Below are 16,443 nucleotides of genomic sequence, written 5' to 3'. Positions count from 1 at the left end.
ATGACAGTCGCCACGTACTAATTCACTTAAATCCCACAAAGTCTGCATTCTGCCTCATCAGGGCATGACCTCTTCCTAGCATCGTATTCCAGTCTACAATCAACTAGAACAGCAATGAGGCAGAAAGGGATTTATTAAGTAATACGCCGCATAAATCTCCCAATCTATTCTCCAAACAGATTCATTCCAATGCTGATTGATATTTGACCCTTTCCTGTGACTCTGGGCCACTGGCTGCTGAGTCCCAGAGACCAGGCAGGGGTCCTGCAGAGTCAGTCGGTCACGGCGGCTCTTCAAAGCGCCTGGGGGAACCAGGGGACTGTTCATTTGGCTCCTTCAGGATGCGGGACAAGAGCTCCTTTCATGGGGAGAAACAGTGGAAAGTCTGTGCTAAGGAGTTAATCACGCGCTGCGTATCTGTGCTCTTTTGGACAGGAGAAGAAGAGGTGTATAGCCAGGACCGGGCCACAAGGCAGTGAAGGAGTGTGGCTGGATGGAAGGATGGATAGATGGATATAAGGATGGATGGATAGGTCATGTGCTTGATAATTGGAACCAGAAGGCCATGGGTTTTGTTTTGGATCCTGCTCTGCTGACACAGTTTTCTACTTACTGTGTGTGTGGGTGTGTGAATGCTTGCACGCATGTGTGTGGTACGCACATTTGTGTATAGGTGTTTGCAGGGCTTTTAGTACATGGGACAACTTTTCTAACATCTTGGACTTGTCTCTGACTTTTCGTTCAGACTTGTCCTGGTCTCGACCACTATTGGACGTTGACTTTACTTTTTCACGGCTATCTAAAAATTGTCAAAGACATGTTTTTCTCCATTTGGTCCACCTTTGTTAATTTTCTCCCCAGCACATCAAACAATTTAAGGGATTACACCTGAGTATAGTATGTAATGGTCCTCAAACCTCTGTGCATTGATTAGTGAAAATCCTGTGCATTGACTTGTTGGGTGATGAAGGGTAGAGACTAGACTAGAGCTAATGCAGATGGATCTACACCTCTGTTGATACTCATGAAACTCCTTAAGCATTATTTTTACATTTGGAAAGTCATGTACACTGTTTGCTGCCTATTTTGGTCTTTGGTCTTGAATAGGACTCGATTTGCTCTGGTCTCGGTCTTGACTTACTGTTATTGTTAGTGTTATTTGTCTATGGTCTCGACCCCCTTTTGACTTAGTCTTGGAACTGGCTTGGACTCGATAAGGTGGTGTTGACTGCAGCCCTGGGCGTGTGTATATGTGTACTGTATGTGGGTGTAGGTGCATAAACCAAACGCAACAGTGAGGTTTATGAGTGGAGGGACACGGCCACAACTTTAATGTAACTGAATCGATCTTACTACCCACCATTGACTTTTAAACGGACCGTCAACTCAGCCTACACATTATCACCTTTACAGAGAAGCGTGTTTTCATTTGAATGGTCCCATTCTGCATGCGACAGTGCCTCCAAATGTGCTCTCACTGCTCAGCCTTGGCATGCCAGGGCAGAGAACAGTGTTGACACAAATGCCTCCATCTGCCTGCCCTCAGCTCGCAGATGGAGAAGATTCTCAGCTGAGTGTACCAACACATGTTCTATGGCTTTTCATCCCTGACGTGCTGTGGGAATGACACAGCTCGGGAATGCACATTGCGTGTCACCGCTGTGCAGCGTTTTAGGGTAAACTGTTTTCGCCGGTCGCGCATGTGTACGACTTTTGGCGGATTTTTTCTGTGCCTGCAGCTTTTGAATGGAGTCGAATGGGAAAGGCCTGCGTATGATTATGGAGCTTCGCCGTTTTCATATCCCCTCTGTAGTTAAGAGTAATATTTTGCTCGTTTTATTGACGCGGTATTGAAAATTTGACGTGTGAATCATAAATTCACATTGGCGCATGAAAAGAAAAAAAAAAACACAAAGGAGCGACTATACGGGATAACTCAAAGGGTGGTCAAAAAGTCAGGGTTAGGAGTGTGGGAAGGGGGTTCAGTGACATGTCGGCTGCCAGTCTAAACATGACTTGGAGCTGGGACGCCCATGGTGTGCCAAGCCATAGAAACAGCTAGGCTTTAAAACTCAGCCCCCTATGAGTCAGCCAAAAGCCCTGGACTCAGAAAACCTATTCCGATCCCTGCGTTGCTACAGCAACGGGAACAGATTGGCGCCACATCTGGTAGCCATTTCAGCCCCTGCAAGGAGAGGAAGAAAGAAATTTATGAGTGAGGGGGAAAAAAGACAAAATATTTTCTGCAATGCAAAGCAGAAAGAAAGTGGAGTAGAGTTACACTTGAAAGGGGTAGAAAATATTAATTTTACTGTGGCCTGAGTCGAGAGAAAGTCTTTTGGTGCCCTTGTAAATTGAGGATAATAGATTAACTTCACTCCATTTGAGTTGTAATCTTGTAAAATGGCATTCATGTAAAGCAATTGATATTAGCGCGGATGCATGGATATGCTCAAGAAACAAAGGCAACATTTCATGTGGTCAAAGAATGCCATTTTTCCACTGCAAAATCCCTATATTTGTTTTGAAAGCCTATTGCTAAAATGATTTTGCAATAATGAGTAATTGTCAACTTTCTTGAAAAAGCAGCTTTGAACACATTCAGTACAACAGAGGATCTGAGGTTTTGACAGTTCCAGTTGGATATTTGCTGTTTTGTTCTAGTGTTCAAACGACTGACTATTTAACTGTCTGACAGAAATGTGCGGTTGTTTCAGTATGATTGTTTTCAGTATTTCCTAAAATGCAGTCATTTCCCTGGCTGGCTCATTGCATCAGACATGGCCAACAGAGATTCGAAAATGCTGTTTTCGTCTCTTATCCCTGTCGACACGCTGTCTGCGAGAAACACTGTCTAATTGCAGTCCTCCTTACACGTTAAACGCTGTTTCTCAGCCTTGTGGAAATGCAGTAACTATGAAATGACATTTACTGGAAATGGAGCTGCTGCTTTTCTTGGGCCAAAACCGCCGAGAACTGAGGTCAGTGCGCAACCAGAAGGGGGAAATAGCGCCAGCATCAAATGTGTGTTTATAGATTTCCAGTGACATCTACTCACTCTGTGATTTAAGACTGTCATTATAATAGCCCCGAAACTCCCTCGCAATGGCACCAAGCTAAAATGGGCCCTTCTTAATGCACTAGTTAAGGACAACCACACTATATAGCCTGACCTCCCAAATAGACGCTGGTGATGTGCTGTAACTAGGTCACAAGAGCTGCTCCACTGAAACTGAAGGAGGCTCAGCTCTTGAATGATAAGCTGTATCACTACTCTGCTGGGTCGGATCATTGTTTACCAGACTCCTATACGAGATCGAAAAGTATACTGTTCAGCCCGCTCTGCCTCATCCGTGTTATCACAAACGTATCGGAGCCAGACTAGAGTATCATTATTCAAGTGGCGTTCAGCCACGGCGCTTCTGGAAGACACATGCACACAGTAATTAGTTTTCATCTTGACTAGCTCTGTAAATGTGGAAATACTAATGAATACGAATAGCCAGAGATGTAATTAAGGCACAGTCACTCTCTACATCCAGACAGAGATTTTTTATTTTCTTTTTTTGAGATGGTGGGGTGTGCAAACAGTTGTCTGGGACTTCAAATTGCCCTGGATTTTTCCCCCTTTGTCAGCATAATTCTATGGAACGAGTGTATTAGGGGAGAGGATTTGGACGACTAATAGAAAGCAGATCAGTCAGATGCAGATGCTGTCTTTTTCTCTTTTTCTCTCTTTTTCTGTCTCCTTTCATTCTTTCTTTCTCTTTCAAAGACCACGGCTTAGTAAACTCTCTCTCTCTCTCTCTCTCTATTTCTCTCTCTCTCTCTCTTATGTTTTTTCTCTCCAGTCCTCACTTTCAGTCTCTCTCCCTCATTCACTCCTTCTTCCTTCTCCCCCTCCCCCAATCCTTTTTTTCCCCTCACACACACGCACACACACACACACACCCATCCATCCACTATCTGTGCAGTAAACTGGGACTTCAGACTTCACAGTGTGGCTCGAGGTTTCAGTTTTCACATAATTCCAGAGGCTGACCCAAAGTTTTTTCTCTCTCTCTCTCTCTCTCTCTCTCCCTCTCTCTCTCTCTCCCTCTCTCTGTCTCCAACCTGGAGCAGCAGAGAGAAAACTGCTGCCTTATTCCAGATATTGGGATGGAAAATGATCACAAGACTGAATGCGTCTGTCCAAACCCAAGGAAAATAAGCAGAGGGCTTATGTTTTTACGCACTGAACCCCGACTGTCCCGACAATCAGTCCTGTCTGTGACCGACGTAGCTTACAACAGCTTTGTTGTTCGAGACGCAAACCTTCGCTCCCCGTCCGTGCCAAGATCAGTCGCAGAAACACATGTCGATGCAGAGCTGCTCGCCTTCGGCCTGTGGGTTTTCCCCCTGTCTTTCAAACCGCATCAGATTTGCTTTATCGCATCTTTGTGACTATGGGGCCAGGTCATGATTATTCACACCCTCCTTATCCATGGCTGATTCAGTGAGACGTTACGCTTCCTCTCCTCTCCACAGACTCCAGGCTCTGATAATGACTGCCTCACAAGGCAAACGACTTGCCTTAATGTGTGTGTGTAGTGTAGTGTGTGTGTTTACTATCCACTTGCATTTGGATATGTGCACAATACACTACCAGTCAAAAGTTTGGACACACCACACCACACCATTTCTCTTTATTGTTACTATTTTCCACATTTTAGAATAATAGTACAGACATTGAAACTATGAAATAACACAAATGGAATTATGGAGTGACCAAAAAAGTGTTAAATCAAAACTGTCAAAAGAAATTCATACATAGGCATCAACTTCACTATTTATATTTGTCTAAAAAACTAATTTCAAGCATTTAAGCATAAGCCTTTAGATCACAATGGTTTTAATATAATGAAAAACATAGTACATTCAATCAGGTTTATCTAAACTTTTGACTGGTAGTGTATGTATGTTCTTGCAACGCTTTGGCATGAGTATGCAAGTGTTGATTCACAGTGAATACATGTATGTACAGTCACTGCATGTGTGCTGCTGTGTGCAGCCCTGCTCTGCTGCACAGGACAACACTGGAGCCATTATGGGGAGCCATGTGTTTCTGATTACCCAGGCTGAGATTAGAGGGAGGGGAGCAGCGGTTGCCCCCCGGCTCCTCTGATGTGGTCAGCAACTGGACATCCATCACTGCAAATCCCCCCCCCCCACTCCACCCACCTCCATGCCAACCCTCTCCCGCATCCGCCATGATGTCACTGCCAAGCCTACCTATCACCTTATCCTGCTCCCCATTAAAATATGTAAACACTGCACTCTACGCCAATGAAATTATTCCTGCTTGACCTACATTTCGTGCAGATGCTGTAAAGTGCCAAGTTGTCACTGCTGTATTCTTGGGAGTGTGTTTTTGTTGCTCAGTCATAAACACTGACGTGGCCTTGGCGTGTGTGTACGGAAGACATGAGCGTGCTGTTTGTTGTTGCGTGAGCAATGTGATACTTGCTTGACCTCCATAGGGAAATTTTTCTTCAATATGTCCTCCCTTCTAGAGAGGTCAGAGGTCAGGCTCAGCTACAGAGCATCGCTCCACAGCTTGTGAGGGATCGGGGACTTGCTCAAGGACACTTCAACAGGGCGGATGTATGCCAACACACAGGGCTTGAACCCAGACCGTGTGGTCGCAGGACTTGGCCAACCTGCCACCCAAAATAGCGTTTTGTATACATAATTTATCATTGCTGTCCCAGATTTGTCATGGAATAGCAAAACTAACTGATGTATTATTTTTTTTTACAACATCTTCATCCAAATATGTTTTATTTTATTTTGCTGACATCTTGTTAAGCGCTCACTGCTGTGGTGTTTCTGCAGTGCACTTCCCCCAGATCACCTGTCAATCAAACAGTGACGTCTTTTTCCTTGGATTTTCTGTTGATGAAAGTTTGAGTTTCTGTAGGTGGCGCTCTTTTCTTTGTCTGTTCAGACATATTGGCTATCGCTGGTGCTAGCTACCCAGTTCTTCTTCTATTTATTCTAAACAAACCGCATCACCTCCTGCTCACTAGAGAGTGTTTTCCGGGAAAAACATACCAGACACTGGGTGTTTAGAACAGCATATATAGGGTAGTGTATGGAGAGATTACACACTCTGGATCATGAAACAACAATGTTCCATTCTTAACACTTACCGGTCTTAAATATAACACCACTCCACTTATGTAAGGCAGGTATACACTTAAATGTCAGTAAATCAACCCTAATCTTTAGGAGAAGCACACATCCCTCTGGACTTCACCTCCAACAATATTGTGAACACTGCAAACAAGATCATTGGCACTCAGCAAACCATCCTCATTGATGTCTATACAGGTTCTCTGCCAAGCCCAGAGTCTCATAGACTTACATGGCCTCCATGTGTGGGGAAAATTTGGAAAATTTTGGAAAATTAGGTCATAGGTTCAGGCAACCACAGGCTAAATCAAACAGATTGAAGTTCTCATTTGTTCCATGTGCTGTAAATTTGCTTACAGTAACTGTTACAAATAGACTTTCCACTCCATTTCCCTGTCTTTATTGCTTTATTTATTTATTTATTTTTTTCACATTTAACCTTTATTTACCACGACACCATGACCAGCATAAAAGTTGCAGAATATAAACCTATAATGTCAAAATACAATCAAGGTTTTCATTCAGGTTCACAGGAAAAACCTATTTTATACCTATTTCTTATCATGTTTTCACCCTATTTAAGGCTATTTTATGTATTGTATTGTGTATTTTGTATTTTTACATTAGGGACAATAAAGACTTGAGCCTTGAACTTGAACCTTGGTAAAGGTAATATCCACTTAATGTACAGCACACAGGTAGATCCCACTCACTAAGCATTGTATTGTTGTTGAGTGAAGCGTCCACATGGCCCACTCTTCCTTCCACACTGCCTCTCCTCTTTATGGGCTGACTTTACTACAGTAGGCAGACAGGCAGCAGGCTTAGCCCCAGTAGCCCCGAGGGTCCAGACAGACAGGATCAAACACACACACACACACACACACACACACACATACACACACAAATTAATGTGTCATACACTGGTACATGAGAGCAAACAGACACACAAAAGGGAGTACACACTAACACACAAGTGCTACACACAAAAGTATGTACAGTGGACACACACACACACACACACACACATATGGCCTGCTGGTTGGGAAGCAGCATCCGCTACTTTTGGGGGAACAGGAAGTGTGTGTCTATAACAAGCTCTCTGAACGAGGCAGGACTGCACTGAGGTGTCTTACTGTTTGATCTTTTGCCAGCTGCAAGTCTTGCAATTTGTGAAAATCCCACTGGAAAGAGTTGCTCAATAGGAATTCTATAAATTCATATCATATTCATCAACTGCGTCTGTATTCTGCACTGCTCCAGTTTAATATGGCTTGGTTTTTTCCCCTTTGTCAGCAGATTAATAATAACAACATCTCCTTTTGGCAAGCACCCTGTGATGGAAGCTGGAGCTGGAACACGGCGAATGTGAACACATATGGTATGCATCCGCACATATAGGCCGAGGAGCTGCACAGAGCCATACCAAGACCACCCCACCCCCACTGCTGTCTCTCTCTCTCTCTCTCTCCCTCTCTCTCTTTGCCTCTCTCCATCTTTCCCCCCTAACTCTTTCTCTCTCCTCCCATAAACCTGCGATTTGACACAAATCCACAGTTCAGGTTTGAACACACTTCTTAGAAGCTTTGGCAGGTCAAACTTACATTGTGGGGAAACACGGCCGGGACTTTAAAACACAAAGTAAAGACGCAAAACTAAAAACTCTTATCCAAAAGGAGGAGAGTAGGGGCCCGCAGATTTACGACGTCTGCCAAGGGGAGGAAACCCTGTTAAAATGGGGACTGCTTTACTGCCATTTGACACATCATCCCCAGCAGCACATGCCGAGCGCGAGAGTCTGGGCTTCGGAGCGCTGCGTCTGGAAAAGATAGAGAGAGAAAGATGGTTTTGCTTCAGCATTCCAGTCAGGAATGGTTTATTTTTGTTGGAAACATAATTGTCTGTGGCTAGGATTTGGAAGTACATTTTACCCGCCAATCTGCCAGGAAATGTACATGTGGGTGTTACCGCCCTCTCGTGGTGACCTAATATATTTGCTTTGCACAACACAGACAAGTTGAGTAAACTTGGAGGACAGAGATGTTTTCCTCTTCCAGAGTGTTACCACAGTGCAAATGTGTTGTGTGCTGTCATAAGGTAGGATTTCATACAACGGTACACAATGGAAATCCACCTGAATTCTCATGCAGTAACATCAGTTACCATATTGTAAATTGCAGAGAATGCAACCTATATTCAGTAAAGACTATCACTGCTGAGTCCAGTTCAGCTAATATTTGGTTTTCAGCAGCTTCAAAAACATGGTTGGCTCTCACTGATCATCGACCACCGCCACACTTATGGGAAAAAGTGATAAGAGCACAGATGCTCAGAGGTTTGTGTGAACCTCTACACTGATAATCTGAGGTGGAAGAAACTATAAGGTTAGCCAGGGACCAATTTGTGGCTTTTGAAAATGTAAAGTCAGCCTAACATCCACGATTATAGCAAAGGAAGCATACCAGCAAGCCAATTTGTGAACAGCTAACCCATTGCTCTGATTATCAAAAGTAATTTTAAAGAAAAACAGAGAAGAAAGGGTTAAATATATGACACAGGTGAGCACTGTCCCCCCCTATGGGACTGCCTCATGGTCTAGTCCACCCTGAGAAAATGCCCAAGTGGATTACGATTGGTAATAACTAGGGGAACAGGACGCCAAGACATTTCTCATTTGTCATAAAATAATAAAATGTGGGCCTTCTTGGTGCTCACTCTTGCCCTCTCTGTTCGGGGGTCAGAAAATACCAACAACACAGCGGTTGAAGAGAAGCCTGTTATAGCCAGAGGCAAACTGCTGGTGAGTAGTGATGGAAGTGTATATGAAATGGATATAAATATGCATCAGAATTAAATCAGAATCTTTCTTTTGTTTTTTTTCTCTTTCTCTTGAATTACACTGTCCGCAACATTGTGTTAAGGAGATGTATAGACACATATGGATGTGATACATGCGGGTATATGTATTTGATTTATTATCGTTACACTGTAAAGAAACAAAATAAAAATTTGATCACAAAAAAAAAAAAGAATTCAATCAGAATCTCTGCAATTGTCATCTACATAAAATGTGCAGGACCTTGGTGATACAGACACACATGGTGCCTCACATACAGTGTATAGGGACAAAATAATAGAATATAACAATCATGATTAAGTGTGATAATGATTAAGACCAGGAAGAGGCCCCGTGCCCTAAGGTCTGAGTGTGTATGCTGCTGAAATATGAAGCCGTTATCTAGTGCCTTTGATCACACGCAGGATGAACCATGGAAAATGCCATTTGCCACACTGTTTTTTAACAACTGTCTGTTGTCGTCCCCACAGGCTCCCAGCGTGGTTGGATGAGGCATAAAGAAAATGCCCGAGCTCCATCATTTTCTCCTGGAGCGACTGGCATTATAGTATCCTTATGCTGTTCCATGCATGCTCCCCAAAGGTTTTGAACACACCTAAAAAAAAATTGGATTTTCTCATGACCTCCCTGGTAAACACAACAACGCTCCTAGCAACTTGCCAAGTCCAGTGCCAGCTCATTCATTGCCTCAAAGCGCCTGAAACTTTCCAAACCGCGCGCTGTTCCAAGCTGTGCGCCTGTGTTGAAATCATGTTGAATGACGCTTGTTTAAAAATAGGGGAAAGATATGGATGTGGCTTATTCTTTGCAACGCTGCCTAGCTGTCGTTTTCCTTGATCCCGCTTCCCTCTGTAGCCACAACTTGGAATACGATTCATCGGAGGAGAAGAACCCCCGCCTGATACTCTATAACGAAAAGGATGAGGTCGTTCAGGTGAGATGTGAGAGCAAGGATTTTTTTTTTTTATTATTATTTTACATGTTTTACCCATCTGCTTTGAGACAGGCTTATCTAGGGAACAAGATGTCAAGATAGGTTCATGTGGGGAAGTTTTAAGATTGCTGTATCTGATACCAGATCCTCTGTCAGATAACAAGTTACACAGACAGTGTTTGAAAGCGCGAGACAGAGTGAAAAAGATAGCGAGGAAGCGAGAGAGTGAGACAGTATATAAATTAGGAATTGACTGATATGAGTATTTTCAAGGCCGATACCAATATTTTTGTATTTAAATATTTATATAAGAATTTTATTCTTAGCTGTGTGGAAAAACCCCTGAATCTGTATTTAGACCATCATGTGACACTAAAACTCTCCACTGAAAAACATACCAATAAAATTCTTTAGGGTTAGCAGCTGCTAAAGGCAGGGTGACCCACCGCACCGATTCAATGATAAACTCATACTGCCATATATTACTGCCTTCCCAACCTTTGTACCATTTTTTGAGGATTTTCTAGGAGTTTTTCCATGTTGTCATTGAGGGTCTAAGTTTTGGGGGAAGTTGTTTTCATATAGTGTTTCATAATGTGGGAGTTGTGAAGCCCTTTGAGACTGTAAACAAATAAACTGGAATTTACTTTAAATGAAGAATTAATTTACAAAAAACACTTTTGACCAAGTAAATGAAAAAATAACATGTGCAAAGAAAAGAAAATATCACAGTTTGGTCAGGAAGGAACCTCCATCATAGTGAAGGAGGACAACATGATTGACCAGTGTCCGATATTTAATAAAAGGCCAATATCAGTATATGTATCAGTCTAACCTTAATGTAAATCAATGTGTTGTATTTCTGCATGCATGTATATTTCTGTATATATATCCCATGTATGAGTATATATTCATGCTTTTATGTCTCTATCCATGTGTTCAAATGCGTATGTGTGTGTGTGTGTGTGTGTGTGTTCTTCCCCTGCATACGTCAGACGGTGCCTGTGAAGAAAATGAAGGCTGACGAGATCAGTAGCCTGCTGGACTCGCTGGGTTTCTACAGGAGGTCCCAGAAAGGGGAGGAGGTGCCCGAGGAGTTCCAGCGTTTCCCCCTGCGCGCCCCCAGGGACGAGCTGTGAGGACACCTGCTGGCCGCGCTCCGCCGCTGCAGCCCAATGGTCGCATAATGACGACTGGGGCCCCAAGGCCAGCACCATGAGCCCGGCCCCAGTCTGAGGACCCGCAGACCGAGCCGCAGCGAGCAGGGTGTCAGCCATTTACTGTGTCACTCTGATCTGAAAATTAAGAGTTTGTAATTCTTCCCAATAAATATTTAAGTGGATCAATGCGTTGAGTGTGCCTTATTTTCTTCACTTACTCGTCAAGTAGATAGTCCTATATTGAACATTTGAGGTTGTAAACATACAGTATAGATACACACACAGAAAATATACACTATACACATATTGAATCTCATAAATCTTGAATTGTTTTGAATTTATATTATCTGTATGGTGCATACATTTTTTTCTTGGCAAGATTTCCTCTTTTTAATGACATGCATTGTTCTGTTTTTCTCTTTTGGTCCCTTTCTGACGTAAGTGCATTTTGAATAAGTCTGTTTGTCTGATTAGCTGAAGCAGTACCAACAATTTACTGAGCATTATAAATGGCCACTAACTGACTAACTAACTGCCATGCCACTGTTTCAGTCTAATCCTCAGCCCGCCTCCTTCCCCATAATCTGATTAGCACTAGTGTCTGCCAGTGTGTGTGTCTGTATGAGTATGTGTGTGTGTGTGTGTGTGTGTGTGTGTGTGTGTGTGTGTGTGTGTGTGTGTGAGTATCTGTAGGTGCATGCATTTGTGCATCTGTGTGACTGAAGACAACAAGGATTAGTGGGAGACACTGAAACACAAACACAGACTGGGACCGTTCCAGTCTCTGGCACCGCAGCTCGGTCATGGTCAGCAGCTCTACCCACAATGCCTGTGTTTTACTCCCCTGTCTCCCAGAACCTGCGCATGGGCCTGGCCTATGTGGGCAGCTCTGTCTTCACCAACAACAGGACGGGGGACGGTGACTTCATCAGGGAGCAGGACGACAGATCTGGTTGGTTATCGGTTCCACACACACACACACACACTGTTGATTCTGTTCTGCCTTTTCTAGCTGTGTGGTGTCAAAAATGTAGAAATGATTATGATTCAGTTTGTAACAAGTTTGAAATGCATACATACATAGGCATGCAATACGTTACAATATACTATAATAATAGCAATGCACACTTACTATATACGTACTATGTATATTGTATATATGCATACTATATATATGTAGGCTATATATAATTCTGTACTATACTGTATAGAAGTTTATGTGACTATATAGTTATTTGTTATGTTTGTAATGTGCTCTATATATGCTATACAATAAGTATAGCATAACATAGCATAGCATAGTAGCTATAGTATAGCATAGCATGGTAGCTATAATATAGCATAGCATAACATAGCATAGTAGCTATAGTATAGCATACCATGGTAGCTATAATATAGCATAGCATAGCATAGCATAGCATAGCATAGTAGCTATAGTATAGTATCGTATTTTGTTATACAATACCATACATCATCATCATACTATACTGCTATACTGTACTGTACTTTATAATATAGCATACACTTATAACAAAAGTTTAATCATGTATAATCTAAACAAATTACACTACAACTATATACTATGTAACTAACCATATATATATATATAGTTATAGTTACAGTATATTGCAATTTATTGTGTGTTTTTACAGCGCCTGCATTACACAGAAACAGCACAGCCCCGAAAAGAAAAGAAAACTGTGGGAAATTTAGATTGTACCAAAACTTTTGATAATTTTTTTTATCACTCTCTCGCTCACTTTAACAACCACTGTACTGACATTACAAATGTGAGAACAATGCAAATTTATGTTTGTTAATGTTTTCATTAACATAATGAGTAATGAGTCGTTACTAATGTTCATACTCTTCACACTTCCCCTTCAGTGGTGAACGAGCTGGTGTCGCACCTTCCGCTGCAGATGCTGCTGTACTTCAACATGTTCTACTTTCCCTGCTGGTGGTTCTCTGCTGTCGTCATGTTGGAGTTAAAGGTCCGTAGATTACTCTGCTGAACAAGTTCACTGCAAAATGAGATATAGTTTGAACAAAGTGACACCTACTCTTACAAAATAATTCACAGAACAAAATAAAAATGTACATATTATATATATATATTTTTTTCTAACAATTTATTTTTACCAACAGTACATAACTTAAATTGGCAAAAATGTAATCCTTTGATACATTGGATGGATCCCTTATATTTTAGAGTTATTGAATAATGTAACTTAAGGTAATGATATATAGATATATAGTTTTCAAACTCTTCAATTGTCAAAATTTCTAAGATAGGTAATATAACACTTAGGTAAAAAACTAGACTTCAGCATATATAGCTTATGATAGCAACTGCAGTGTGAGGAAAACAACCACCAGGTTATATTAAGAAAAAAAAAAGTAAATGCAGTGTTAGAAAATGTGCAGTAAACTGGTTTTCTCACATTCCAGAGTATCAAAGATGTAACAAAACATGACAGGTGTGGAAATGGGCAAAGGTCTCCAAAGGAGGCAAATACCAGTAAAAGATGGAAAGTCTAACCACTTGGAAAGCAAAAAGAACACTGTTTATTCACGCTAACTGTAGCAAAGATGGAAATATATACACAGGCTGTGCAACAGTGCATATGCAATACAAGCACACTTTAGGAAACAGGTTTGGAGTGGATACACCTACTCAGGCAGCAATTTACATTTTTTTTTTTTTTAATAATGTAAATAAATAAATAAATCATATCTTACTTTGTACCGACACTCAGATTTTCTGCCTGCTTTCTTCCCAGTTCTATTATCTGCCTGGATACTACCAGGCTCTCCTCATAACCGGGATGATCCTCCTCACTGTCATTGAAGTGGCCCGACTTTATCTGGGTTACATTGGCAACCTTAAAGAAAAGGTAATTCAAACCAACATCCTCTCTGAGCCACAGGACAGATCTCCTTTATGTGCTCCTCTCCTGAATAACACAGCAGAGGAAGTGGCTGCTTGAGTATTCTGTCTGCGTGTGTAAACAATCAGCACTTGGCTACAACTGTCCATTGAATCTGTGTGTGTGTGTGTGCGTGTGTGTAGGTAGGCGTGTGTGTGTGTGTGTGTGTGTGCTTTCATGTGGATACAACCAAACCATTTGGTGCCCGACTGCTCTATCTTTGCATCGCCTCCATCCTCTCTCTCTCTCTCCCTCTCTCCCTCTCTCCCTCTCTCTCTGTAATCAGGTGCCAGAGCTGGCGGCCTTCTGGCTGCTGTCCTTCATGTTCCAGCTGCCAGTGCTGCTGTTCTTCCTGACCGATGAGGGAATTATTATCCTGCCCCTGGAGAGAGCCGTCCACTCCCTCTACCTCCTCTTCCTGCTCGCCCAGATCCTGGCTGCCTTCCTGGCTCTGAGGGCCATGACCCGAAAGCTCACGCTCCTCTTCCATCTGCGGCAGTTCGGCGAGGTGGAGAGCTTCCGCCACGCTGGGATGAGCCCCGTCTATGGGCTGCCCTACCACAGAAGCGTGCTGCCCATGTCACCGACCAATAATCTGTACCATTAAGGGGAAAAGTGAGTGTATCCACTTACTCTCAACCTGCCTCGTCTACTTCTACTTCAGTTAGTGATTTCCTACGTTTCCCAGAACGAATGAGAATGGAGATGAACTTGTTGCTTTCAATCAAAGGCGTGTGAATGGGCCTATAAATATCGTTAATTAGCCAACTGGTTTGTGAACATTGGTGCATGCCTATGTTCTCAACCGTGCTCCTTCCTCAAAACACAACATGTCTTGTGGCTGCATTGCATTCTGGTCTATTGAAGCTACTCTCAGTGGAAAAACTGGTCTCTCTGCCTCTTCTACGATGGATTTCTCCCTGTATGATTGTTGAACGCCGGTGCAAAATGGTGAGTCTAGAAAGAAACCGTTGCTCTTTGATTCAGAATGGCTGACACCAAAACCTGACATTTGCAGATTGAAAAAAAACCTGCTGTCAAACTTCATTGTAGCTCGAAATATCTCAACATGTCCTCACGTCATCTACGTTCGGACTGTTATCCACGGGAATAGGAAAAACACATCAAACAGCAAAATGGGCCCAGAAATGCAAGGTACATTGCCAGCAGCTGTTTTTTTTTAACAGTATTATGGTGTTTTAGGTGGATTTTTCCTTTAATGATGGATGTTGTCATGGCAGGATGGATGCTGGAGAACCTGGTGTTGGTGGAACGATGTGAATTGTTTTGGAAACAGGGATCCAAATGTTTGGATATGAGATGAGAAAATCAGTGAATTAGTGTTTCATGATGTGAAATGTACATATAATTTTGCTAATTCAGTTTTTATATTGTTTCTGTATTGTATTACTCTGGTTTTTTATAATAAGTGGGATGTACGAATCAAATTCATCTGTGTTTGAAAAGTGAAGGAGTTTACAGTAAGTGGAGCTGCAGCAGAATTGTGTTAAATATTTATGACCACACAGTGGCAGTCAGCGACCAAAAGAGGGATGGGGAGGATTTAACACTGCTGCAAAGTCCAATGAGAACAGATTATCATGCAGCACATGTCCTCATCAGGAAACCTTCTGGCAGAGGAATAAAGGTTATGCCTGTCCACAGATATAGATGATATATCGTATTATTTGATAATCCATAACTCTGGTTCCGTCTACATTGAAAACCGATTCCAGATTGTGATGTCTGCTCGTCTTTGTCCTCTGTTCTGATATGTTCTCAGTTTAAACACAGCCACTTAGAAGTCACACTTTTTTTCCTACAACCTTACTGCACTACAGCAAGTGTTTGGTGCTCTGCTATTTCTTTGCTGGTGAGAAATTATTTGGAATGTGCTGCACGGAATAGCGAACAAGCCGGTTGTTGGAGAGACATAATTCCCGTGCCACAATACGCTTATTTTGTTTCTACTTTACATTCAAGAAACAACAAGCTGCAGTGGCTGCTGCAGTATTAATACAGGATAGATGCAAACAGATAGTGGGGGACTTACAGGATGCTTACCGCTGTATGTGTATGTAGCACAGGCTGCACAGATGATATCATACTAAACTTGAGGTCAAGCATTGCTACATGGAAGAGCAAAAATTGGAAAAATTGAAAGAATTGATAAGCATCTTTTAAATAACCGAATCAAAGGACCCTGCAACCGCTGTGCATCAGTATGCAGTAAAACCCTCCTCAGACATAGAACAGGCAAACTTAGGTGGGTAAGCGTTCCTGGACCAAATGAGATAAGAAGCATCAAAAAACCACCGAACAAAAAGTGTCTTTGAAGGTGCTACATGTAATATTTTAACATCAATAAAAGACATTAGTGTAATCACT

At 42.2% G+C, this 16,443-nt stretch overlaps 2 protein-coding genes across 2 annotated transcripts; both read left to right on the top strand.

Annotated features, from left to right (window-relative positions):
• Positions 1-8,866: 8,866 nt before the first annotated feature.
• Positions 8,867-11,285, top strand: selenoe (selenoprotein e). Its single transcript, XM_071535382.1, has 4 exons — positions 8,867-8,974; positions 9,502-9,578; positions 9,887-9,965; positions 10,961-11,285. Exons 1-4 carry the CDS (start codon positions 8,867-8,869, stop codon positions 11,102-11,104), a joined length of 408 nt encoding a protein of 135 aa, XP_071391483.1. The 3' UTR covers positions 11,105-11,285.
• A 665-nt stretch (positions 11,286-11,950) lies between these two features.
• Positions 11,951-14,662, top strand: LOC139657506 (transmembrane protein 17A). Its single transcript, XM_071535383.1, has 4 exons — positions 11,951-12,077; positions 13,013-13,119; positions 13,909-14,022; positions 14,342-14,662. The coding sequence occupies exons 1-4, from the start codon at positions 11,951-11,953 to the stop codon at positions 14,660-14,662; spliced, it is 669 nt and encodes a 222-aa protein (XP_071391484.1).
• The last annotated feature ends 1,781 nt before the right edge of the window (positions 14,663-16,443 follow it).

The sequence above is a fragment of the Centroberyx affinis genome, unplaced genomic scaffold (genome assembly GCF_046629955.1).
Source record: "Centroberyx affinis isolate AG114_WGS23_722 - 3 ecotype Tasmania unplaced genomic scaffold, CSIRO-AGI_Caff_v1 ptg002694l_1, whole genome shotgun sequence".
Lineage (NCBI taxonomy): Eukaryota > Metazoa > Chordata > Actinopteri > Beryciformes > Berycidae > Centroberyx > Centroberyx affinis.
Note: the sequence above shows the minus strand (reverse complement) of the source record. Positions and strands in the feature narration are given on the sequence as shown.